At 45.0% G+C, this 22,932-nt stretch overlaps 1 protein-coding gene across 1 annotated transcript in view; it reads left to right on the top strand.

The window, feature by feature from the left end:
- The window catches only part of XPO7 (exportin 7), a 94,346-nt gene extending 75,643 nt beyond the window's left edge, over positions 1 to 18,703 (top strand). Inside the window, exons 14-28 of the mRNA XM_054717233.1 lie at positions 208 to 343; positions 843 to 916; positions 2,058 to 2,141; positions 3,443 to 3,503; positions 3,838 to 3,946; positions 4,866 to 4,972; positions 8,880 to 8,968; positions 9,700 to 9,807; positions 12,030 to 12,112; positions 12,352 to 12,566; positions 12,778 to 12,916; positions 14,406 to 14,566; positions 15,251 to 15,349; positions 15,786 to 15,913; positions 17,106 to 18,703. Coding sequence (XP_054573208.1) covers positions 208 to 343; positions 843 to 916; positions 2,058 to 2,141; positions 3,443 to 3,503; positions 3,838 to 3,946; positions 4,866 to 4,972; positions 8,880 to 8,968; positions 9,700 to 9,807; positions 12,030 to 12,112; positions 12,352 to 12,566; positions 12,778 to 12,916; positions 14,406 to 14,566; positions 15,251 to 15,349; positions 15,786 to 15,913; positions 17,106 to 17,199 — 1,687 coding nt within the window. The 3' untranslated portion in view covers positions 17,200 to 18,703. The remainder of the gene's footprint in view (positions 1 to 207; positions 344 to 842; positions 917 to 2,057; positions 2,142 to 3,442; positions 3,504 to 3,837; positions 3,947 to 4,865; positions 4,973 to 8,879; positions 8,969 to 9,699; positions 9,808 to 12,029; positions 12,113 to 12,351; positions 12,567 to 12,777; positions 12,917 to 14,405; positions 14,567 to 15,250; positions 15,350 to 15,785; positions 15,914 to 17,105) is intronic.
- Positions 18,704 to 22,932: the final 4,229 nt, after the last annotated feature.

Here is a 22,932-nt window from a genome sequence, read left to right as displayed (position 1 = left end):
TGGAACTTTTAAACATCTCACTAGTCATTCATATTTATTCCTTGGCTGTGGTTCCTGTGGGACAGACTTCTTAGTTCCTCCCCAGCACTTAGAGCCTGCGGAGAATGCCTTTCAGATAGTATGGGGAGGAGAGGAGACTTGTGCGACTCTTTCTAGAGTGACTGGGATATCCTGCTGTTGAGAGAACCATTGCTCTTCTTCTTCTAGGGTGCTCCAGCTGATGAACCTAACAGATTCTCGCTTGGCTCAGGCGGGCAACGAGAAGCTAGAGCTGGCCATGCTGAGCTTTTTTGAACAGTTTCGTAAGATCTACATTGGGGACCAGGTGCAAAAATCCTCGAAGGTAACAGACTCTCTGTTGGCTCCATTGGTTCTCCCTTCTGTTTGTGGAATTGCTGTTCAAGGAAACAGCTGCTAACAGTTCCGACAGTCTCCAGGTTTTACGTATCAGGAATAGTCCAGCTGTCTCCTCTTAGTTTATAGAATTTTGGGAGACTCATCAAAGAATGGGCCCATTTCTCTAGTGCTCCATATACTTAACAAGTACCTGTTGGTGTTCCCAGAATTGTCAGTTCTCAGTCTCTGTTCATGAATTGATGTTTAGAACAGCAGGTTTCACAGTCTTTTTGTAAATGCAGCGTTTGAAGGAACTGTAAGATAGCCCAACCCCGACCCAGTGTTTAGTAACTTAGAGCCTAGCTTTTCACTTCAGGAAAGGCTTCTGCAGCATTGTTGGCCATTCTTCTTCCCACATCTTACCCCCTGAATGAGGACATAACAGTACTGGGATGTGATTTTTCTAATCCGTGTTTTCTGGTTACTTTCTCTTCTCAACACACCAGCTGTACCGCCGCCTCTCAGAAGTTCTGGGCTTGAATGATGAGACCATGGTCCTAAGCGTCTTCATAGGAAAAATGTAAGTGTTTTGGCTTGCCATCAGCAAGAGTCCCTTGCAATCCTATTGCAACTGTAAAATGTGATCTTGGCATTGTGCTGCCAGTGCCTTGGTATTCCAGCATTGATCGTTTGCGTCAGAAAACTGTGCATTTTGAGTGTGTGACAAGCTGTGCTTAGAGATATGGCCCGGCCCCAGAGCATTCCAGGCTTGTACAGGCAAGGATTTAATTTTGTTCATGTGGAATCTCATCCAAAGCCTCTGGAATCACAGGTGAAACCCTGTCGTGGCATTAGCAAAACGGCCCTCCCTCCCCAGTGATTGGTGCTCAGCCTTCACTCCATCACCCTGCTGCCAGGGGTGCCCAGAGTGGGCACTTGCCTTCTGGTGCTGATTTTCACTAGGCGGCCCCCTGGGAGGAGAGCCCCACTTTAAAACAGGCTTGCTCCTCTCAAGCATCACACCCTTTGAGAGTCTCGAATCTCCAAAATCTGGTGCTATTGTTTGACTTGTCTTCAAAGTTGGAAGGAAGAAAGCTCCTAATTGGCCCTTTTGTTGTTGTTGTTTTTAAGTTGCGCCCTTTGTTTGCATTTCCCCTTTTTAGGAGCTTAATTTATCAAAGCACACATTGGAGCCAACTTACCCAGGGCTGTGTGCAAAGTGACATTTTGCCTCCTTCCAACCATCCCAATCCTAAACACTCATATCCATGAGCTGGTTGATAATTTAAGATGAAAAAGGCAAAGGGGGTCTAAAGGACTCTGCCAGCCAAGAATCCAGAAGCAAGGGCTACTAGAATTCTGCAGCTGACAGTGGATGGTGCAGGTGCAGAATTGCATACGTCTGCATGTTATCACTGCCGCAGAAATCTCTTACCCTTGCTGCAGAAATCAGCCCTGGAGTGCCCCAGAATTCCAAGGGCCTGGGTATGGGCCAGTGTAGCTTTGGAACCAAGTAGTGAAGATTATCTGAAGGATAATTTTTCTAGTCAACCAAATGTAAGTACGGAGATTTTATACCCATTTTTTGTGGTTGTGATGTCTGTGAATTGGTGATGCAGATGTGTGGTGATTCGTGATGGATGATTTTCTAATCCCAACCCTCAAGGAAAACAGGCAAATCAAAAGTGTCTCCTGTGTTGTTTTTTCTTTTTGTCCTCCAGCATCACCAACCTCAAGTACTGGGGCCGCTGTGAACCAATCACCTCCAAGACACTACAGCTCCTCAATGACCTCTCCATTGGATATCCTTTTCTAAGCCATCTTCTGTCACCGCAGGAACTGTGGTGTGCGCCCTCCTAGAAATCATGGCCGCCTGCTGTTTCCACTTTACTTTAGCTTTATGGGTGTTTAAGTGTCTTCCATTCTAGGAGCCAAAAGCAGTGCCCACACAGAATCCAGGAATAAGTCTAGGCCCCAGAAATGAGGCAACCCACAAGCTGATAGTTTACTACAGATTTATCCCTGGCTATCTCTAGAAGCAACCTGATTACAAGCTTCGCAGTAAAAGCAGTGGCTCTGCTTCCTCTCCACTTGGACTAGGTCTGCTGCAAAGTTGGAACCACTCTGAGACAGCCTCTCACAAGCCAGAATCTGCAAGAAAAGTAAACCTTAAAAATACTGAGTGACTTTTCTCAATTCTCCCAAAGATTATACACTGAGTGGCCAGATTATTATGATCTCTGAACACATAATAATCTGGCCACTCAGTGTGTGTGTGTGTGTGTGTGTGTGTGTGTGTGTGTGTGTGTGTTGGAGGCCCAGTGCATGAATTCGTGCATGGGTGGGGTCCAGGCCAGCCTGGCCAGGGGGAGGGGACATGGGCATTGGCTGGCCTGCCTGCTGATTGAACTCCTGGTCGAGGGGACAATTTGCATATTAGCCTTTTATTATATAGGACATACACTGAGTGGCCAGATTATTATGCATTCAGAGATCATAATAATCTGGCCACTCAGTGTATATAGCTAGTATCCTCCTAAATGCGTAGTAGAGAAAGTTAATTCACTACACACAATGGACCCCTTAGACAGGGCCTTAGGGCTTAATTATCTCTTAGAAGCCTCCTGGAGAAAAGCTACTCTAGGACAGGCGTCCTCAAACTACTGCCCGCGGGCCACATGCGGGTGTTTTTGCCGTTTTGTTTTTTTACTTCAAAATAAGATATGTGCAGTGTGCATAGGAATTTGTTCATAGTTTTTTTAAAACTATAGTCCGGCCCTCCAACGGTCTGAGGGACAGTGAACTGGCCCCCTGTTTAAAAAGTTTGAGGACCCCTGCTCTAGGATGTTCATGGTTCTTGGGGGAAACTGCTGGATTTTACCTATTTTCTTACTGATAGGAGTTTGATATGGATTCTCATTGCTCAGTTAAACACTGCTTAGAAGAGTACACGTTTTTTCCCCTTTTGACAGTGTTATACTCAAGTGGTTAAGAAAAACAATATCTGGATATGGAATTGTACTTAGAATAAAGTAGTTTCATTCTGCATTCAAGATTCTTGGTTTGCATCACACTTTCCTTGACCTTCTCCTTTTGCCTGCACATACAGTAGTGTAAGGAAACTAGTGAAGCTGAGTGCGGTACAGTTCATGCTGAACAATCACACGGTGAGTGGTCCTAGCCCTCTTCCTGCTCCTCCAGGCAGACTGTTCCCGACCCCCAGCACACTGCAGCTTACACTTAACTGTCGTCACAGCTGCTCTTGGTGCTCCAGGTGGTCTGAGTTATGGTGAAACCGCCAGCTGTTATTCATACCAAGATAAATTAGTTGTAGGTAACAATAACAAATCAAAAAATAAATGCTTAATACCCATCATATCCTTACGGAATGATGATGTAGCCATTAGCTTGAAAGGGATCAGTAGTTCTAAAATTACTGGCTTGCATTCTGCCTCTAACCCACGTTTTTATCATTTTAACTTGTTTTCTCTTTTTCAATAGAGCGAGCACTTTTCATTTTTGGGCATTAACAATCAGTCCAACCTGACAGACATGCGGTGTCGGACTACCTTCTACACAGCACTTGGGCGTCTCCTCATGGTGGATTTAGGTACTGCAGTAAATCTTAGACACTTGAGAAAGTAATCTGACACTATTCTAAATTTTTACTTGAGGATAGAAAACTAGGTGTGGGGTCGGTCTTTTCTGTTGTTTCAACAGAAACAAAACTATCTGAAGTAATAGTCTGAGAGTACATAACACTATCAGGGTCCCTGTACCTGAAAGAGAATAGCAGTATGCGTCTGAAATTTTCAGCTGATGTGCAGTGGTTTTAAAATACTGTCCATATTTCTCATCTGTAAAATAAGGAATTGGGGATTGAGATTCCTAAATGCTTCTTGTTGGTCATATAACCCCGTCCACCCCACATAGGGGTGCAACGAAACCTTTTATTTCCCGTTAGCACATATGAACCCGGAGGGCCTACACACCTTTCTAGCTCTAGCTGTGATGTTAGCAGTTTGGGATCAACTAATAACTGAAGCAGAATGGCATCATCATCATTTTGAGCTATTTAAATTTAATCCTACTACAATGACATTAAAGATTTTTTTAGGTTTGTGAAAGGTTACTAAAAAGAGAAAACTGAATAAAGTCTCTACACACACCTGTTTCAAGCTTGAGTCTCGTCTAGTTCTCACACAACAGACTCAGTTCTCTCTCAGCTGACTATAGTTCTCACTTAAGGAAAAACAGATAAATACCAGAGTGCCTTATACACATACATATGAATCGCTGATCTTGTAACTCAGTATGGAAAAAAATTGAACATATTTGGACAAGATGATTTCAGCCATTTTCTAGCTTAAAAATTGTTTCTATATGTATACATTTTATTCTGAAATTACTACTAATTAGGGTAATAAAGGGCCCCTGATTTACCCTTGGGCCTGCTCGTCTCATTCTCTCTGCATACCCAGCTTTGAGCTGTGTGTGTTGGGGTCACATCCTGCTTGTTTCCCTTACAGGAGAGGATGAGGATCAGTATGAGCAATTCATGCTGCCACTCACAGCGGCGTTTGAGGCGGTGGCCCAGATGTTTAGCACCAATAGTTTCAATGAGCAAGAGGCAAAGGTGAGTCCTTCACCCACTGACTGGTCAGCTTCTGGTTGAGGGAGTCCCTGATAGAGACTCGATTAGCTTAACAAAAAATAGTGCTGATCCATGAATTTTCCACAGAGTTAGCTTTTTATTTAACCTCCTCAACTCCTGGGGTCCTGAAATAGAAGGGCCAGTATGGATTTATCAACTCTATATTTACATTACAGCATGTTCTTAAGCAGCAATTAGGATTTTTTATCTTAAATTTTTCAATGTATGAGGATGAAGTTATTTTATGTTTTTACATTGCCTTGTTAATTTTTGTATCTTTAGTTTATGTCTCTTTTTCATTTTTAATACTAATTAGTACTTCCTCTTTTTTTTTCTATCAGTCCTGCCAGAGCTTAGTTTTATTAGTCTTTGTACTTTTTTTTACTTTGTTTTAGCTCTGTTTTACCCATGTTTTGTATTTCATTCATTTCTACTTTTAATCTTTATTTTCGTATATTTTTGTTGAGGTGATGCTATTCTAACTTCTTAACTTCTCAGCCCTTCTTTCATAATGTAACCATTTAAGACTATAAGTGCCCCTCTAGGTATATTACTCCAGCAGAAGTTTTTGAGGGGCTTTTTAATATATATATATATATATATATATATATATATATATATATATATATTTTTTTTTTTTTTAAATCTGTTCACTTTATTTTATTTATTTTTTTTTTTATTGATTTTATTACAGAGAGGAAGAGAGAGGGATAGAGAGTTAGAAACATCGATGATAGAGAAACATCGATCAGCTGCCTCTTGCGCACCCCCTACTGGGGATGTGCCCGCAACCAAGGTACATGCCCTTGACCGGAATCGAACCCGGGACCCTTCAGTCCGAAGGCCGACGCTCTATCCACTGAGCCAAACCGGTCTCAGCAACATATATATATATATATTTTTTTTATCTCAGAGAGGAAGATAGAGGGAGAGAGATAGAAACATCAATGATAAGAGAGAATTATTGATTGGCTGCCTCCTGCACACCTCACACTGGGGATCAAGCCCACAACCCAGGCGTGTGCCCAGACCAGGAATTGACCCATGGCCTCCTAGTTCATAGGTCAGTGCTCAACTACTGAGCTACGCCAGATGGGCCAGAAGTTGTTTAATTGTGGTTTAAAAAAAAAACACAACAACCACATAACATGAAATTTATAGTGTAACCCAGTGGTTGGCAAACTGCGACTCGTGAGCCGCATTTTGCCGCTCTGTTGACCAATGAGTTTGCCGACCACTGGTGTAACCATATTTAAGTGTATCGTATTAATTTCAGTGGTATTAAGTATGTTCATACTATTGTGAAACAGGTCTGCAGAATCCACAAGTTTTGAAATGTAACATTTTTATTATCGTTAAGTTTTTTTGTATTTTCTAATTTCCATTAAGATTTCTTTGATACATGAGTCATTTAGAAGGGTTTATGAATTTCCATATATATGGAATTTTAAATTTACCCTTAGTTATTGATTCCTCGCCCTCAAAATTATCATTTTTTTAAATATATTTTATTGATTTTAGAGAGGAAGGAAGAAGGAGAGAGCGATAAAAACATCAATGATGAGAGAGAATCATTGATCGGCTGCCTCCTGCATGCACCCCACTGGGGATCGAGCCCGAAACCAGGCATGTGCCCTTGACCGGAATCGAATCTGGGACCCTTCAATCCGCAGGCCGACGCTTCATCCACTGAGCCAAACCGGCTAGGGCTCAAAATTATCATTTTTATTTATTTTTAATTTATTCTTTTTTAATCCTCACCCGAGGATATGTCCATTGACTTTTAGAGAGAAGAAAGGTGGGGGAGAGAGAGAAACGTCTATGTGAGAGAGAAATACGCCCCAACCGGGGATTGAACCCGAAACCTTTCAATGTATGGGACAACGCTCCAACCAGCCAAACCACACCAGCCAAGGCAAAACTGTCATTTTTAGATTTTTGCTTCCCTCGTGTTTTTACTTCGTGCACATCCGCTCTCCTTACTTACAGCTCTCTGTACCAAAACCAGCAGACACTGTGCTATTAATATGTGTAGGACGTTTTGTAGTGTCCATAATGACATTGAGGCTGAATTCTAGAATGCCAGGTTTTACCTGACATTCTAAAATTCTCCTTTTTTATCTTTAGAAAGCCTCTATTTTCTATCTCCAAGTCAGCAGGGACGTCAGCGAGCAACACCACCTGGTCCACCTCTCCTCTTTATGTCAGTGTTTTAGGATCTGAGATGGGTGCCATTCAAAGCTAAGTCAGCCCAGCTGGTTTGGCTCAGTGGATAGAGCGTCGGCCTGCAGACTGAAGGGTCCTGGGTTCAATTCCAGGTCAAGGGCACATGCTTGGGTTGCGGGCTCGGTCCCAAGTAGGGGGCGTGCAGGAGGCAGCCGATCAATGATTCTTCCTCATCATTGATGTTTCTGACTCTCTCCTTCTCCCTTCCTCTCTGAAATCAATTTTAAAAAATTTATTTTTTTAAAAAGCTAAGTTAGTGTGGGACATACTAGTAATGTAGAGTGACAACCTGCTAGCACTAAATATAGCTGAGGGATATCAGAAAACATCAGCCCTTTCCCCATCACACTAGTTCTGTACAAAGCAAGTAAAGTTCATGAAAGAAACATCTGGCCTTGAACTACAACTGTTGTTACACCTAATGTAACAAGTCTTTTAGATTGGCCGTGTCTTAGACTTGAACTTTGAGCTCACAGGATCAGTTTAGGAATAGAACTGCTTGCTTAAAGCAGGCTGTCAGCAGAAGTACAGTCATGTTTAACAAATGAGACAGGATACCCAAATGTGCTACCTCCTTGAGCCTGCTGGTGCCGATTAGCTTTTAAGAGCAGTCTTACTGCTGTTCAGCAAAGGCTCCATCGAGAAAGGCAGCATTGGGTTTGGAGTCTCGGTGCTCTGAGTCCTAATCCTGGCCCTCTTGCCACGGAGCAGCGTGGCTGCAGGCGAGTTATTTGACCTCTGGGCCTCTTTCTGAAAAAGTACAGCCTAGTGCTTTTTGGCTCTAAGATCTGACACATGAGTCTTATTTCCAGGAACCGTGTGGCCTCCTCTGTCTTCTCCTGGCAGGGGCTGCATTTGAGGGGCAGAGGCACTGCTGGCATTGTGTCACCAGGTGTGGTACCAGACCTTCAGGATGTGGGACTCTTCTACTGCCTGTTTTTCCTTTATCCGTGTTTACATGACGTATCACATTAATATCTTAAAACTTCGTCAGCCTCTACTTTTGCTGTGATGAACCTGGGACCATCCCGTTTTCTAACTTTCCCAGGGAAAGGATGTCATTCTAGTATGGAAGAGATTGATTCCGAATATTGGGAAGAAATGTTTGTTTGTTTGTTTGTTGTTTGTTTGTTTGAATTTATTGGGGTGATGTTGGTTTGCAAAACCATATAGGTCTCAAGTGTACAACTCAATAAAGCATCATCTGCACACTGCATCGTGCCCTCACCACCCCAAGGAAAGTCGATTTCCATCCGCATTCCCCCCCCCCCCGCCCTTGACCACCGCCACCTAGCCTCCATCTCTCTTTCCTTATGTATAATCCATTCACCTTCTTTCATCCAATCCCCCATTCCCCTCCCCTCTTGACAGCTGTCTGTCTGTTCCATGTGTCCATGCCACTGTTTCTGTGTTGTTCGTCAGTTTATTTTTGTTCATTAGATTCCTTGTATGAGTGAAATCATATGTCTTTCTCTGACTGGCTTACTTCACTTAGCATAATATCCAGGTTCATCCATGCTGTCGCAAAAGGTAAGATTTCTGGGAAGGAGTGTTTTTTGAAAGATGGGAGGAAGAATTCGATTACAGATATGTGAAGCCCCCATCAGGTGGCTATAAGTTTGCTTTTTCATTGCTTTTAACATATTTTTGCCTTCTTCTACAGCGAACTCTAGTTGGCCTGGTAAGAGACCTGAGAGGGATAGCTTTTGCCTTCAATGCCAAGACCAGTTTCATGATGCTGTTTGAATGGATGTATCCTAACTCGTGTCACAGCTGGCCTTAACTGACGTTTGAATGAGTGATGGGGTTATGGGGAAGGAGGCGGGTGGAGGAGTGGGGAGGCAAAGGAGGTGAAGAGTTACCCAGAAGACCTGCCATAGCTATGTCTATAAGCTGCCGTTCCAGTGTAGTTTAATGACATAACATTGTCTGCGCTGGTCACTGAGGTCGGGAAATGAATCGGTGGTTCCCCAGCTTTTCTCGGAGTCCCAGACATAAATGGCTGTGGAACTGTCCCACTGTGGAATTTTTGCACATGAATTTTGCCACACTTAGGAAAGAGAGACATTTCAATCTACTAAAGAAAGATAGCTTTACTAGGAATTACAAAGTCTAACCTTACTGACTTCATAATTTGAACAAATCACAAAGCAGAATGCCTCTGTTTCTCCAAAGTTATGTAACCAACAGCTGATTCCTATCGTACCACAAGTGGTAAGAGAATAAATAACAACATGAAATACATTGTGCTCTTCAGAAGAAAGGCATTATGTGAACTTCAATGTGTTATTAGATGCCTATTACAAGTTAAAGGACACACAATCACTTTAGCACCTTCTGGTTAGAAAGACTAAGATTAGCACAGCAAGAGACAGGAAGTTAGAAAACTAATCTGACAGTTTATGCTTGGCCAGAGCTGAGAAATCATTTTAAATTCTGTACCTTTCTGAATTCAGAATTCTTCCTTAGCTTTTCACTTACAGATACCCATCCTACATGCCAATTCTTCAGCGGGCAATTGAGCTGTGGTACCATGATCCAGCCTGCACCACACCTGTACTCAAGCTGATGGCTGAATTAGTTCATAACAGGTAAGGAGGAACAAGATTTTTAAAGGCACAACTGCCCTTTTATCTGGGAGAGTCCTAAGAGGATTTGCTTTTTCTAGTGTTTTCGGCAGATTGTGGAAGATGATATGGTTCATGCTATCAAAATTTGAAAACTTCTAAAAGTTTACTGGTATATGTTTTCCTTTGTTTAGAAGAAAGGTGTCCCAACCATACAAAGCTATGGCTGCTTGAAGGAAATAAGTCACTTTAAAAAGAGTCTCACTGTCCACATTCCTATGAGAAGTGAATTTGGCAACCAGGATTCTGATTTCCCTGCCCACACATACAAGTTAACATTTGGAAATGATGCCGTGCCATCAAGTTTCATGGAGACGGTTAAGAGTGATACAGGGCACATTAGAACATCCTTTCTTTAAAAAAAAAAAAAGTATATATTTTTTATTGATTTCAGAGAGGAGAGAGAGATAGAAACATCAATGGTGAGAGAGAACCATTGATCAACTTGCTCCTGCAGGCCCCCTACTGGGGATTGAGCCCGAAACCCTGGCATGTGCCCTGACCAGGAATTGAATCCTGACCTCCCGGTTCATAGGTCGGCACTCAACCACTGAGCCACATAGGCCAGGCAGAACACCCTTTCTTACAAAAGGTATTTGTTAGGCAGATTATAGCTGGATCAGTAAAGATTCACTTTAAAGAAAGTAAGAACAAATTCCCAAATACCAGATAATTAGATTTGTCCAATGATTGAGGGATGGAGAAAAAGAAAAATCCAGCACTTTGACTCAACTAAAATTTCAGATCTGTGTATCCGCCTCTCGTGGCACTCCTGAGAGAATAATTTTTAAAACTACCTTGGTGACGGAGTCTGTAAAATTCAGAGAGGATGTTGCCTCCCATGGGGCTTATCGTTAAGAGTTATTCACTTATAAACTATATATTTGAGAGCATCTACTCTTTGCCAGGCAATTTCCTAAGCTATTGTGCCAGCCAAACCTTAGGTGTTACATTCTGGGGGGAGACAGACAGTAAAACAAGCATGGACAGTCATTTCAAACAGTGGAAAGGTCTAGAGGAAAAATAAGGTACTAAACAAAGGAATTGAAGGAGAGGGGGTCAGAGAAGGTGATATTTAAGTTGGGTTCTGAATGACAAGAAAAATTCTGGGTGCCCTGCAGAGAGAGGGGCGAGAGCACTCTAAACAGAAAACAACTGCAGAAGTCCTGAGAAGGGGGAGCTTGCTGGGCCTTGGACATGGGGAAGCCCTGGTAGGCGGAGTCAAGCAAGGGGCAGAAGCTGATCTAACAGGACCTGGTCCCGCAGTAGTGAAGAGGGGGCATGTATTCTCATTACAGGGGGAAGCTGCTGAAGTACTGTAAGCAAGGAATTAAAGTGATCTCGTTTACATTACTTAAAGTACCATTCTAACCACCACATGAAGAATGGACTGTCGGGGGCAAGAGTGGCAGTAGAGGGCCATAGAAGTGGAAGGATTCAGGGCATATTGTAGAGCGAGATCTTGGTGGGATCAGTGTGGGAGGGAAGGAGAGGATTAAGCAGGACTCCTGGGGGTGAGACTTTACAATTAGTCAGTGAAACTCATTAAAAGGTAGGGCAGACCAATGAAGAGTTGCTCTGGTCTAGGGAACAGTCAGGAACTCAAAGCTCGGGTTGTTTTAAAATGTTTGCCTTCCTGCCTGATTTATGTAAGAGCAGTCCCAGTCCCTTTGCATTTGTCTCCTTACAAAGTGTAACAATGCGTGTGCCCTCCCTTGGTTCCACCGAAGCTATAAAGGTAAATGTAGGTTAATGTCTAAAGGCTGTGAGTTAGACATTCTGGGGGGAGACAGACAGTAAAACAAGTATGGACAGTCATTTCAGACAGTGGAAATGCCTAGGAAAGAAACAAGGCATTAAAACCAAGAAGTGATGGTGGTAGAAGCTCTGCTTTCATCAAACAAAACAATTTTAAGAGAGTAATTTTATCTGCTGCCTCATGTTTTTGTTTCCTTTAAATGTTTTCGATTTGAGCAGCAGAACTTGAATCTAACATGTTGGTCTTCAAGATAAAAGCTATATCACTAGTTAAATATCTTTGATCAACTTGGTTACTTCACATAAGGATAGGGAATCTGCATATCTCAGCACAAAAAGAATCACCCCAGGTCCTCAGATTAGAGCCTGGGGTACCCAGCCTTCGGCAGCACACCTCTGACTTTCTCTCCTTTGTGTTCTCGGCCCAGATCCCAGCGGCTCCAGTTTGATGTCTCTTCCCCCAATGGCATCTTACTCTTCAGAGAAACTAGCAAGATGATCACAATGTATGGTACGTGCTTTAGAGGAGTCCAGCCCGACATGACTTCCGGCTCCATCCTGGTTGCTGCATGTGGGTCTCAGGCCAGCTCTGGCCGTAACCAGGACAGCACTGCCACGCGTGCTGTGTCGCTCAGTGTTTGTATTACAGTGCCAGCTGGCACCGGGGCCTTTGGAGCAGGAGGATTGAGTTGGTATATAAACTACCAATTGTGACGTGGTTAAATAAGTATATATCACATGTCTACTCAGGCAATCGCATCCTGACACTAGGAGAGGTCCCAAAGGACCAGGTCTATGCACTGAAGCTCAAGGGCATCTCCATCTGCTTCTCCATGCTGAAGGCTGCTCTCAGCGGGAGTTATGTCAACTTTGGAGTCTTTCGTCTCTATGGAGACGATGCTCTGGACAATGCTCTCCAGACCTTCATCAAGCTGCTCCTCTCCATTCCCCACAGTGATCTCCTGGTAAGCCTTCAGCTTCCTAGGCAGGCCCGATCCCTCATGGCAGTCTTCTCTTGGCCTCGGACTGTGATTGAACCATTCTCTGCAGAACTCTAAGCCAGCTCTAACTTTTGTTTTCCCATCTGAAGGGACTGGGCCCTTTTATTTAGGCTCTCACTCCCCGCGAGCTGTGCACAGCGCCTGGGCTGATTTTTGTGTTCCTGTTCTCCCACAGGATTACCCCAAGCTCAGCCAGTCCTACTACTCACTACTGGAAGTCCTGACGCAGGACCACATGAACTTCATTGCCAGCCTGGAACCTCACGTCATCATGTACATTCTCTCCTCCATATCTGAAGGACTTACTGCACTTGGTAAGCACCTGGAGTAGTAGTCTTGTTTTTACCACTTAACAGAAAGAGGGGATCTTGCCCCAGTATCCAAAGGATTACTCTTTCAGGAGTTGGCCCATCAACAGAGCACATGACTCCTGGGTACATTCTCATCCAGCAAATACTTACTGATCCCCTCTAAGGACCAGCACCTGCTAGGCACTGCAGATACAGTGATTAATAACACTTGGTCCCTGTCCCTTCTAACTCAGGCGCCATGCACAGTTAGAAGGGACATGCAGCTTCATTTTAATCTTCATTAAATTAAAGCCTGCTGGTGGATGAAACAGACACAACCACCTATTCCCTTGCCCAGGACAGTAGTGGGAAGTAGAAGCGCTATGGGAGCTCTCAGGAAGGCACCCCTAAACTCCTGGGTTCAGGAGTGGGGTCAAGGAAAGCTGACGAAAGAACTGGTATCAAAGCATAAACCTCAAAGCCGAACAGGTGTTACCAGGTTAGCGGGGGAGGCTTCCTAGCAGCAGGGACCACAAGTACCGGCACGTAGAGGCAAGAAAGAACCAGAAGTCCAGATGTCTGTACACCCGTGCAGAAGAGAGTGAAAAGGAATGAAGCTGCAGAGAGACGGGTGGGGGCACACTTGGGGATCACAAGGGGTCTTGGATTACTAGGCTGAGCAAAACATAAATGGAAGATTAAATCAACTGCAAAGTAATCAGGATACATTGCAAGTGCATAGACTGACTTGTGGGTTGTCAGCCGGGTGCACAGCCATATCTAGGGCAGTCCAGCCAGGGCAGCACACCCTGCTCTGGAAGGCTTTTTTATAGCTTCTTAAGAATGGAGGGGCCTCTGCATAGACAGAAACAGCGTGGTTTACTCTTGTGAGGGTTCATCCTCGCCAGCCCAGCGCTCGGTCCACAGGCTGTGCTGCAGTGTCATCTTTGTGAAACGCACAGCGGAGTCTGCAGCCCACTAGCAAACTGCAGATGCTGATAGGCTGCGCTACGCTGGGTGTAACGCCATCCCCCAGGTCCCTCCGAGTGTGGGCTCACAGCTCTGGCTTCTTGGCTTCTGATCACTAGCAGTGTGATCTCCAAACCTCCGTTTTCTCATTTGTAAAGTAGAATGCCTATCTCCTGGGTTCTTGAGAGGACAGATTAGAGAGAATATCTATAGAGTCCTTAGCACAATAGAAGTACTTGCTACATGTGAACCATTTATTTTTTATGAAGCAGAAGACATGCATCCATACTACAGTGAGCCAATAATTTCAATATTTATTTACAGTATTATCACACACTCACTTTCAAACTTAGAATTTGACCTATGTTAAGGGTGAGAGGTTAACAAAAAGCATCCCAACCCATGGCCTTGGCTGAACTGGTCACGGTTCCCAGTCTGACTGGGTACCCCTGGGGTCTCAGCTAAGGGCAGTCGTGCTTGCCCAAGTCCCCATCTGCAGCTCAGTATCCCTGCTCCGTTCTACCCTGGCCCCTCTTCCTTCTAGACACCATGGTATGCACAGGCTGCTGCTCCTGCCTGGACCACATTGTGACGTACCTCTTCAAGCAGCTGTCGCGTAGCACCAAGAAGAGGACAGCACCCCTGAACCAGGAGAGTGACCGCTTTCTGCACATCATGCAGCAGCATCCAGAGATGATCCAGCAGGTAAGGACGTGAGGGTGCGCGGGGTGTCCCACAGGGGAGGAACCTCTCTTCAAGACAGGGGAGGCCAAGCAAGATGAGTCTGGTAGCTCACCAGACTACTGCTGCCCGGGGGAAGTTATGCCTTAGAATTGCGATAGGTTCTGAGTGTGCAAAGTAATCATTGGATATAGACGTTCTAGTGTCACAACAACCCTGTGCACAGTGCCTCGCCCCGCTTGGCTGTGCATGGCGCCTGAGTTAGCAGCTTGCACCTGTAAAGCTTTTTCTCCCATATCTCCTCTTGGTCCACATTGTTCTCTAAGGAAGCAGTAAAATAATGCACATCCCATCACATCCCCAAAAATGTTACAAAGTTCTCTTCGCTGAGATAAGTGCAAGGAGCTATAGTGCAAAGTCATTTTGCACCATAATCATTTTCTTGACTGATCCCATTTTCCACAAGTCAGGGTGAACTGGGAAGGTTCATTTTAAAATGAATTAACAAACCACTTTAACGAACAGGCAAGGAAATGTCTTAGAAGAAAAACTTACCTTGTAATAGAAGATTAAAATGAAGCTGCATAAAATATTTGTCTGGTTTACCCTAGCCAGAAAAGGCTTCCACCCTAATAAACTCCTCCGTTTGGAATCTAATTAGTTTGGGTAGCGACCACTAGGTCACTGCCTCAGTTTCTCCATTTCCAGATGTTGTCAACGGTGCTGAACATCATCATCTTTGAAGACTGTAGGAACCAGTGGTCTATGTCCCGACCCCTGCTTGGCTTGATACTGCTTAATGAAAAGGTAAGCGAGCCACCTCCCCGACGCCCAGCGCCAGGGGCACGGGGAGGGGCACGTTTTTCAGGACACTGAGCAGCACAGAAACATGCCACAATGGGAAACTCGTGCTTTGAACAACACAGAATCACCTGCCTGGTCGAAGTCAGCACATGGGGCAGGTCAGACAAAAGTAAAGGATGAGCAAGTGTTACAAGGGGAGAACATACTTGGAGATCAGAGTATCAGCTCTTCCATGAACAAGCATAAGTCCCATTAAGGAGCAGGTGATTAAGTGAGGTAAAGATATATTATCCTGCAAGTGCGTGCTTGAAATTTAAAAAAAAAAAAAAGGTATCCAATTTTAGTAGATTTTCCATCCTTCAACCCTGCAGATGATGGAGGGCTGATCTGCTCTTCCATCTTCTCTCCTCACCCTGCCCTGCCCCACTCCTGCCCCCAGTATTTTTCTGACCTGAGGAGCAGCATTGTGAACAGCCAGCCCCCAGAGAAGCAGCAGGCGATGCACCTGTGTTTCGAAAACCTGATGGAAGGCATAGAGCGAAATCTTCTAACGAAAAACAGAGACAGGTGAGTGGAGTGTGCAGGGCCCTGCCAAGAAATCCTGGATGACTTGTGTTTCAAATCTTTTGTCTTTAGAGGCCGTTTAAGCAGTGCTATCCAATAGAAAAGCAAGGCACATGCGTAGTTTTTCGGATTTTTTGTTTGTTTGTTTTGTATGTTTGTATTGATTTTAGAGAGAGAGGAAGGGACAGGGAGAGAGAAACATCAATCAGAGAGAAGTATGGATCGGCTGCCTCCTGCAATCCCCCTATTGGCATACAACCAGGGCATGTGCCCTAACCAGGAATTGAACCGGTGACCTCTCAGTGCATGGGTCAACGCTCAGCCAACTGAGCTACACTGGCTGGACCCACATAAGTAGTTTTAAATTTTCTAGCAGCCACATTAAAAAAAGTAAAACACAAAATTTATTTTAATATACTTTAGTTAACCCATTGTATCAAAAATGTTGTCAAGGTGTAATCAGTATTTTTAAATAGAATTTTAACATCCTTTTTATTGCACTAAGTTCAAGAACCTATGTATTTTATACTTACCATGGCATCTCAATTCAGATGCTAAAGTTTCATCAGAAATATGATAAAATCTAAATCTTTATAAAATTTACAGATGACAAAGTAGATTCCCCATACTGAAGTTGTTCCAAACACATGTAGAAATTCTCCCAATAACTAAATTGAGATTTTTCTAAATTAAACTTTAAAGTTTATGTTATTTTAACTAACTTAAAATATAGCATTTTCATTTCATTTCTTTTGAATCGGTTCCTCAGTTGCACTGGGCATAAGTCAGGTGTTCAGCGGGCACATGTGGCTAGTGCCTCTCACACTGGACAGCATAGCTCGATGCCATAGGTCTCTTAGGCATTAAGAAATGAAGTAGCTTCATCCTCATCCTTTGTGACGGTTGCTTCCTGCCTCTGTCAGTGAGGTTCCTTTGTGCTGCCGTGAACCAACCCACGGTGCCCTCAGCCCCATGTAACGAGCACATCTCGAGGCCTGCCCTGAAGTTGCCAGTAGAAGGGGCACAAACTAGCCCACCTTTCCCTGAGTCTTAAGTCTGATATTTACTGACCTTAGAAACACAACCCATCAGTTCATAGCTCTGCCTCTCAGTAGCCACTTGTCTGCTAGAAACCTTTAGGCAAAGACCTTCCCCTTTCACCTTACTCCCCCAACCTCCGTGCATCCTCTCTTAGGTTCACCCAGAACCTGTCAGCATTCCGTCGGGAAGTGAACGACTCGATGAAGAATTCCACTTACGGCGTGAACAGCAATGATATGATGAGCTGACACCTCCTTGGACTCTACCTGCACAGAGCAGCGTCCTTTCGGTCTGGCCCCGAGGGGCAAACAATTACAAGGGAGAGGGCCTGGCTGATCCCGGCTCCCTCCTCCAAGGGGGTGGGAAAAATGGCAAAGGTCACCTCGCTGTTTCCCCAGGGAATAGGGGTGTGAGTGCACTCACTAGGGGGCAGGGCGCTGCTGGTTCTTGGGGGATGGGGTGGGAAGGGTGGTGGGAGGAGATAGAGACACAAATATGTGAGACTCCAGCCCCCTCCTGGGGCCACCCAAAGGCGAAGAACCCCCGGTGTCCTGCCACAACCTGCCTTGTAAAAACATGTACATTTTTTCATAACATTTTGAACAAGGTTTATATTGACTCAAGTTTAAAAAAAAAGTGTGACTGAAAAATTTTTACAGAGTCTAGTGCACCAATGCTGATGTGAGGGGTTGTGTATGCGAGTGAGGAAAATGTGTATTCTGGTGGCCTGAAGCTTTACTGAAGAGGGTGTGTGGACATGCAGAGATATATTTAGTGACAGTGTAGAGAGGCAAAAAAAGGTAAAAATTCCAAATGTATATTTTTTCTTATTGCCCTTTCCTTGCCCTCCCCCCCCCTCCCCCCCATTATCACTTCCTGTTACTGTATCGCCCTTGTTATTCGGAACTCTAAGCCATGCGGAGCACCACCCCTCCCCGCAACCACAGATGCTGCCCTAGGCCCCCGGTCTCCCGCAGTGCCGCCACTCCCGCTAAAGTGTTCGGTGTTCTCAGCTTCGTCCTGCTTCCCGCTTTGCTTACCCTCATCCTCAGACAGATGCCTCTTGCTTCTACAGTCGGATGTAAGTCTATGATTAGGGTTCCTGGTCTCTGTACAGGTGGAGACCAGAGAGAGAGATGAGCCAGTTGCTCTCCTGTGGAGCGATTTGGAGGAGTCCACCAGAGACCCAACTGCGTGTGGCCAACAACTTCCAGTCTTCCCCAGCCCTTGAGGCAGTGTGTGTGGGTGTGTGCGTGTGGATATTTATATGTGTGCCCTGCACTCGTGAATGTATGAACTGGAGGGAGTAACTAAGTGGAGGGGTTCTTAATAACAAGGTCTGCCTAGCATGAAGTATTTAACATTCTCCCATACCCTTAAAAATATACATTTTTATAAAATGAAAACCATAATAAATGTTTTGAATATTTAAAAAAAGAATTTTAACCTACAGAGGAAAATGAATGGAGAAAGCTATTTGCCTTGTACTTTTTCCACAATTGTTGCTGCTAGTTGTACACATCTCTAGTTCAGCTCTTGCCCATGGGACACTCATCAATTAGGTGTTATTTTTATTTCTCTCCTCTACCCCCAGAAACAAACCTATTAATTTTTTCTTCCTTCTCCTCTGGCGACTGTTTGGTGAATCCTTTCTTGCGTGATCAGGTTGCGGATAGACTTGTAAGGGTGTTTGCTGCATACAGTGTAAGCATTGTGACCGCCAATAAACTTCAATGGTTTCTACTGACCCGGTTTCAGCAATCAAGTCTAGTGTTTCTACAGGAACGTCTCACTCTCAACACATGAAGAGGTTTGAAACTTGCATTCTTAAAAGCCAGGGCCCCTCAACCTTGGGAAATTACTTTCTCATTGCACTAAGTCTGGCTCAATTTCTTCCAAGAGTATGATTGGTTTGGTTGATACACACATACACATACACACATAATACCATTCAATCTGCAGTAAAGTATGTACATCTTTTCATAACTTTTGAACACAGTTTATATTGACTCAAGGTTAAAAACAAAAAGTGTGACTAAAACATGTTTCCAGTCTGGTGTATCAGTGCTGACGCGACTGAGGTTACATATGTGCGTGAGGGAAAAGTGTATATTTACACATACATGCTGTTGTCCACAACTATAAAAGTGAAGCCACTCTATCTCTTTACTGGTTTCCAGGTGACAGCATGGCAGCCAGCAGAGAAATAATAATTTCAGAAAGCCCAGTTGTTACTGTTGTGACATCTCTAATGTGGATTAGACCTGACAAGTTCAAGGATAAGTGTTAGCTCCTAAAATACTTGGCAGACCTCATGGGCCAGAATTATCAAATGAGGCCACTGTAGTGAACAGGGACCGCTTCTCATCCCCATACTATGTAGTACCTCGGTCTGAGGGGACATAATTGCCGGAACATTGGAAAGTATTAAAGTACAGGTAGGAGTTGTGCTTGATACAGATTTACATCCAAGAAATCAGACTCCAGAGTGCCGTTCTTGCCCACTTTATCCAGATGTACCTTTGTCTGCTGTCTGCTGGGTAACTTCTTGGTGCTAAGTTATTTCAAAGGCAAAAAAAAAAAAAGTATCCTAATGGCTAGAAGGCAAATTGAAGTGATCATCATAGTCAAGTTTGTCCCTAAGCCTGGTATAATCTCTATATATAAAAGTCTACACAACTGTGATGACCGGTCAACCAGTTGCTATGACATGCACTGACCACCCGAGGGCAGATGCTCAATACAGGAGCTGCCCCCTGATGGTCAGTGGGCTTCCATAGCCAACCTCCTGTGGCTGGCCAACCTCCCATGGTCCCTCCCTCTTGCCAGCCAGCCCCATTGGGACTCAGCAAGATGGTCCACTCTGATCAGCTGCCAGTGGGGCATCAGATGATCAGAGTGGAGGACAGAATCAAGCTTGGAATACTCTATACACACACACACACACTTCCTCAGAAAAACTCATGATTTTCAGGACAGGCTATCCATTCATCAAATACTTAGCACCCACTATAAGCCAACTACCTTTTAGCCAGCACCAGAAAAGCAAACCCAGCATTTGTAAGGCAAATTCATTGCCATCATTCTGCCTAAGGTCCCTCACCAGTACAAACTGACTGCAAAACACAGTGAACAGTACTTTACAAGCATCACACACAATTATATTTTAAATTCTGCTTGATATCTATGAAGACAGAAACTGAGACAAGCATACAGCATCGCCTATGTGGTCCAAACCACCACATTATTAGTTCACAAATGAATAAAAGAGTGACAATCAGTCCGTCAGCCAATGGGTAACAAATTAAGCAAATTCATGCATGTCTGGATTCAAGGTCTGGTGGACAACCAAGCTCAGGATAAGAATTGATTGGACAATAGAAGTGGCCTTACGTCAAGCTCAGAGGGGCCACGGTACGGTCTGACAGTTTAAAAGGGTGGGCAAATGTAAGAAAGCAGTAGTCTGGAAGCCATCTCCCCTCCGCTCTTAACAGACTGAATATACTCTGCAATGAAGGTAAAGCATCCTCTCAATTAAGAATACAGCAGGCCATTGTCATTTCTATTTCTCAAAACCAATTCCCCATCCTTCAACAGCTGGCAGTCCGGGGTTCTCATCACAGCAAATCGAGTTATAAACTACCAACCAAACCATTAAGTGCTGCAGTGGAACTCTTCCATCCAACCACACAGCTGCCCCCTCCCCTGCCTTTGCACCATCTGCGGAACCCTCGCCTCAGGCTAGAGTTGCATGCCCTTTGCCCACCTGCCCTTTTCAAGACAGAGCCCCCCTCCCTCTCTGAAGTCTCCCTCGCCGACCTGCCCTATTTGAGGTAGCCCTTTCCCCACTCCCTCTCCAGCCTCTGCAACCGAAATGTGCTCATGACGAGCTGGGCCCAGTCGAAAAGGATGAGGATGGATGGAAAGGAAGTGTGCCTGGGACGTTGGCAGCGCCTGCTGATGGTAGCTGGAAGGTAGAGTGGTTGGATCTGATTTGGGTGAAGCCCTTGCAGGGAGCCCCGGCCGCCTGGTTTGGGCGCGTTAAACTCACTCACACCGTGGCCATAGCCCTCCACCAAAAGGAAAGGGCAGGAACCACCGACATCGGAGCCCCGACCCTACGAAGGCCCGAGGGAAAGCCGCCACCCCTGCCCCGGCACCACTTCCCTTCACGCCGCCGCGCCCCGGAAGTGGTTGTGCGCAGCGTCCCAGCGTTCCCGCGGCGCTGCGCGCACACGGCCGCTTCCGACCGCATCTTCCTCCGGCCGCCGCTCGTTCTGTCGCCATGCGCAGGCGCAGTTGTGACTCATTGCGCCGACCGCCCCCGCATTGCGGCTGCTTGGCGGGTGGGACGGAGGGCGAGGTTGACAGCCGGACGGTTGCGTTCTTGGGGAAACCCGACCTGGGCTCCTGCGGGGTCGGACCCGCACCGAACCGTGTGCGGTAGGGGTTCGACTTCACACGCACCGTGGCCTCACCCAGTATCCGCGGCGATGCCCCTGGCCGGGAAGAAGTCAGCGGAGCGGACAGACAGGCTGACAGGGTCAGTCACTGCGCGGCTCATCCTGCTCTGCGGGTACCAAAGAGGAGCCCGCAAGCGGAGTCCCACCAGAACCAGCCAGTGGGCCGAAGGCCGGGAAGGGCAGAAGCACGGGCATGAGGCGTGGTACCTTTCCAGGCGGCGCAGAAACAGCCCGGCTGGAGGCCGCGTGCAGACCTACACTTGTCTGACTGAGGGGTGGGGTACAAGAGCTTGCGATTTCGCCCTAAAAGCCAGAAATTTCCACCAAGGGCCACTTTGCGAAGCAGCCTAGTGACCAATCTTTTTTCTTTTTTCTTTTTTTAATATTTTTATTGATTTCAGAGAGGAAGGGAGAGGGGGAGAGAGAGAAACATCAATGATGAGAATCATTGATTGGCTGCCTCCGGCACATCCCACACTGGGGATGGAGCCCACAACCTGGGTATGTGCCCTGACTGAGGATTGAACTCTGACCTTCTGGTTCATAGATCGATGCTCAACCACTGAGCCACGCTGGCCGGGCTAGTGACCAACCCTTGTTTAACCCATCAGCTAGTGGGTAATAAGGATCTGAACCAAGACAAGGGCTGTGGGGAGTTGAGAAATATTGGGGGAGATGGGGTGTCAACAGGGCCTTGTGACCAATTGGATGTGGAGAGTAAAGGGAAGAGGATTCTAGTATGATTCCCAGCTTCCAGGATAGAGCAGCAACTCAGTCAAGGCATAGCAAGTCCTATGGGACAGTAAGGAGATGAGGGCAGAGTGCTCTGCACCAAGGACACGTCCCTGCTCTTGCAGTCAGAGCACCTGAAATTGCACAAGAATCAGAAAATAACAGAGGAGGAAACACTTTCCCAAACATTTTATGAAACATACATTTCCCTGATAACAAAACCCTGATAGACATTAAAAGGGGAGGAGGGGGAACTAGACTAATATCCCTCATGAACATAAATGTAAAATTCCTTAATAAAATGCAGGCAAATCATATTCAGAAATACATAACAAGGATATCATGACGAAGTGAGATTGATCCTAGGAATTCAAGTTTGGTTTAACATTCAAAAAAAATAAATGCAGTTCACCATATAAAATAAAGGAGAAAGCTGATCTTATTAGATAAAAAGCACATGACAAAATTTAATAACCATTTATTATCCAAAAAATTATCAGCAAACTAGGAATAGAAACATTCTTAATCTTTTAAAAGGCATCTAGAAAAAAAACAACAGCATACTGGAAGGTAAAAAAAACCTGAATGTTTTCCCTTAGATCAAGAACAAGGAAAGGAAAGGATGCCAACTCTTTTTTTTTTAAATATATTTTATTGACTTTTTACAGAGAGGAAGGGAGAGGAATAGAGAGTTAGAAACATCGATGAGAGAGAAACACTGATCAGCTGCCTTCTGCACACCTCCCACTGGGGATGTGCCTGCAACCAAGGTACATGCCCTTGACC

The sequence above is a fragment of the Eptesicus fuscus genome, chromosome 6, assembly GCF_027574615.1.
Source record: "Eptesicus fuscus isolate TK198812 chromosome 6, DD_ASM_mEF_20220401, whole genome shotgun sequence".
Taxonomy (NCBI): Eukaryota; Metazoa; Chordata; class Mammalia; order Chiroptera; family Vespertilionidae; genus Eptesicus; species Eptesicus fuscus.
The sequence above is the reverse complement of the archived record's forward strand: the minus strand, read 5'-3'. Positions and strand labels throughout refer to the sequence as shown.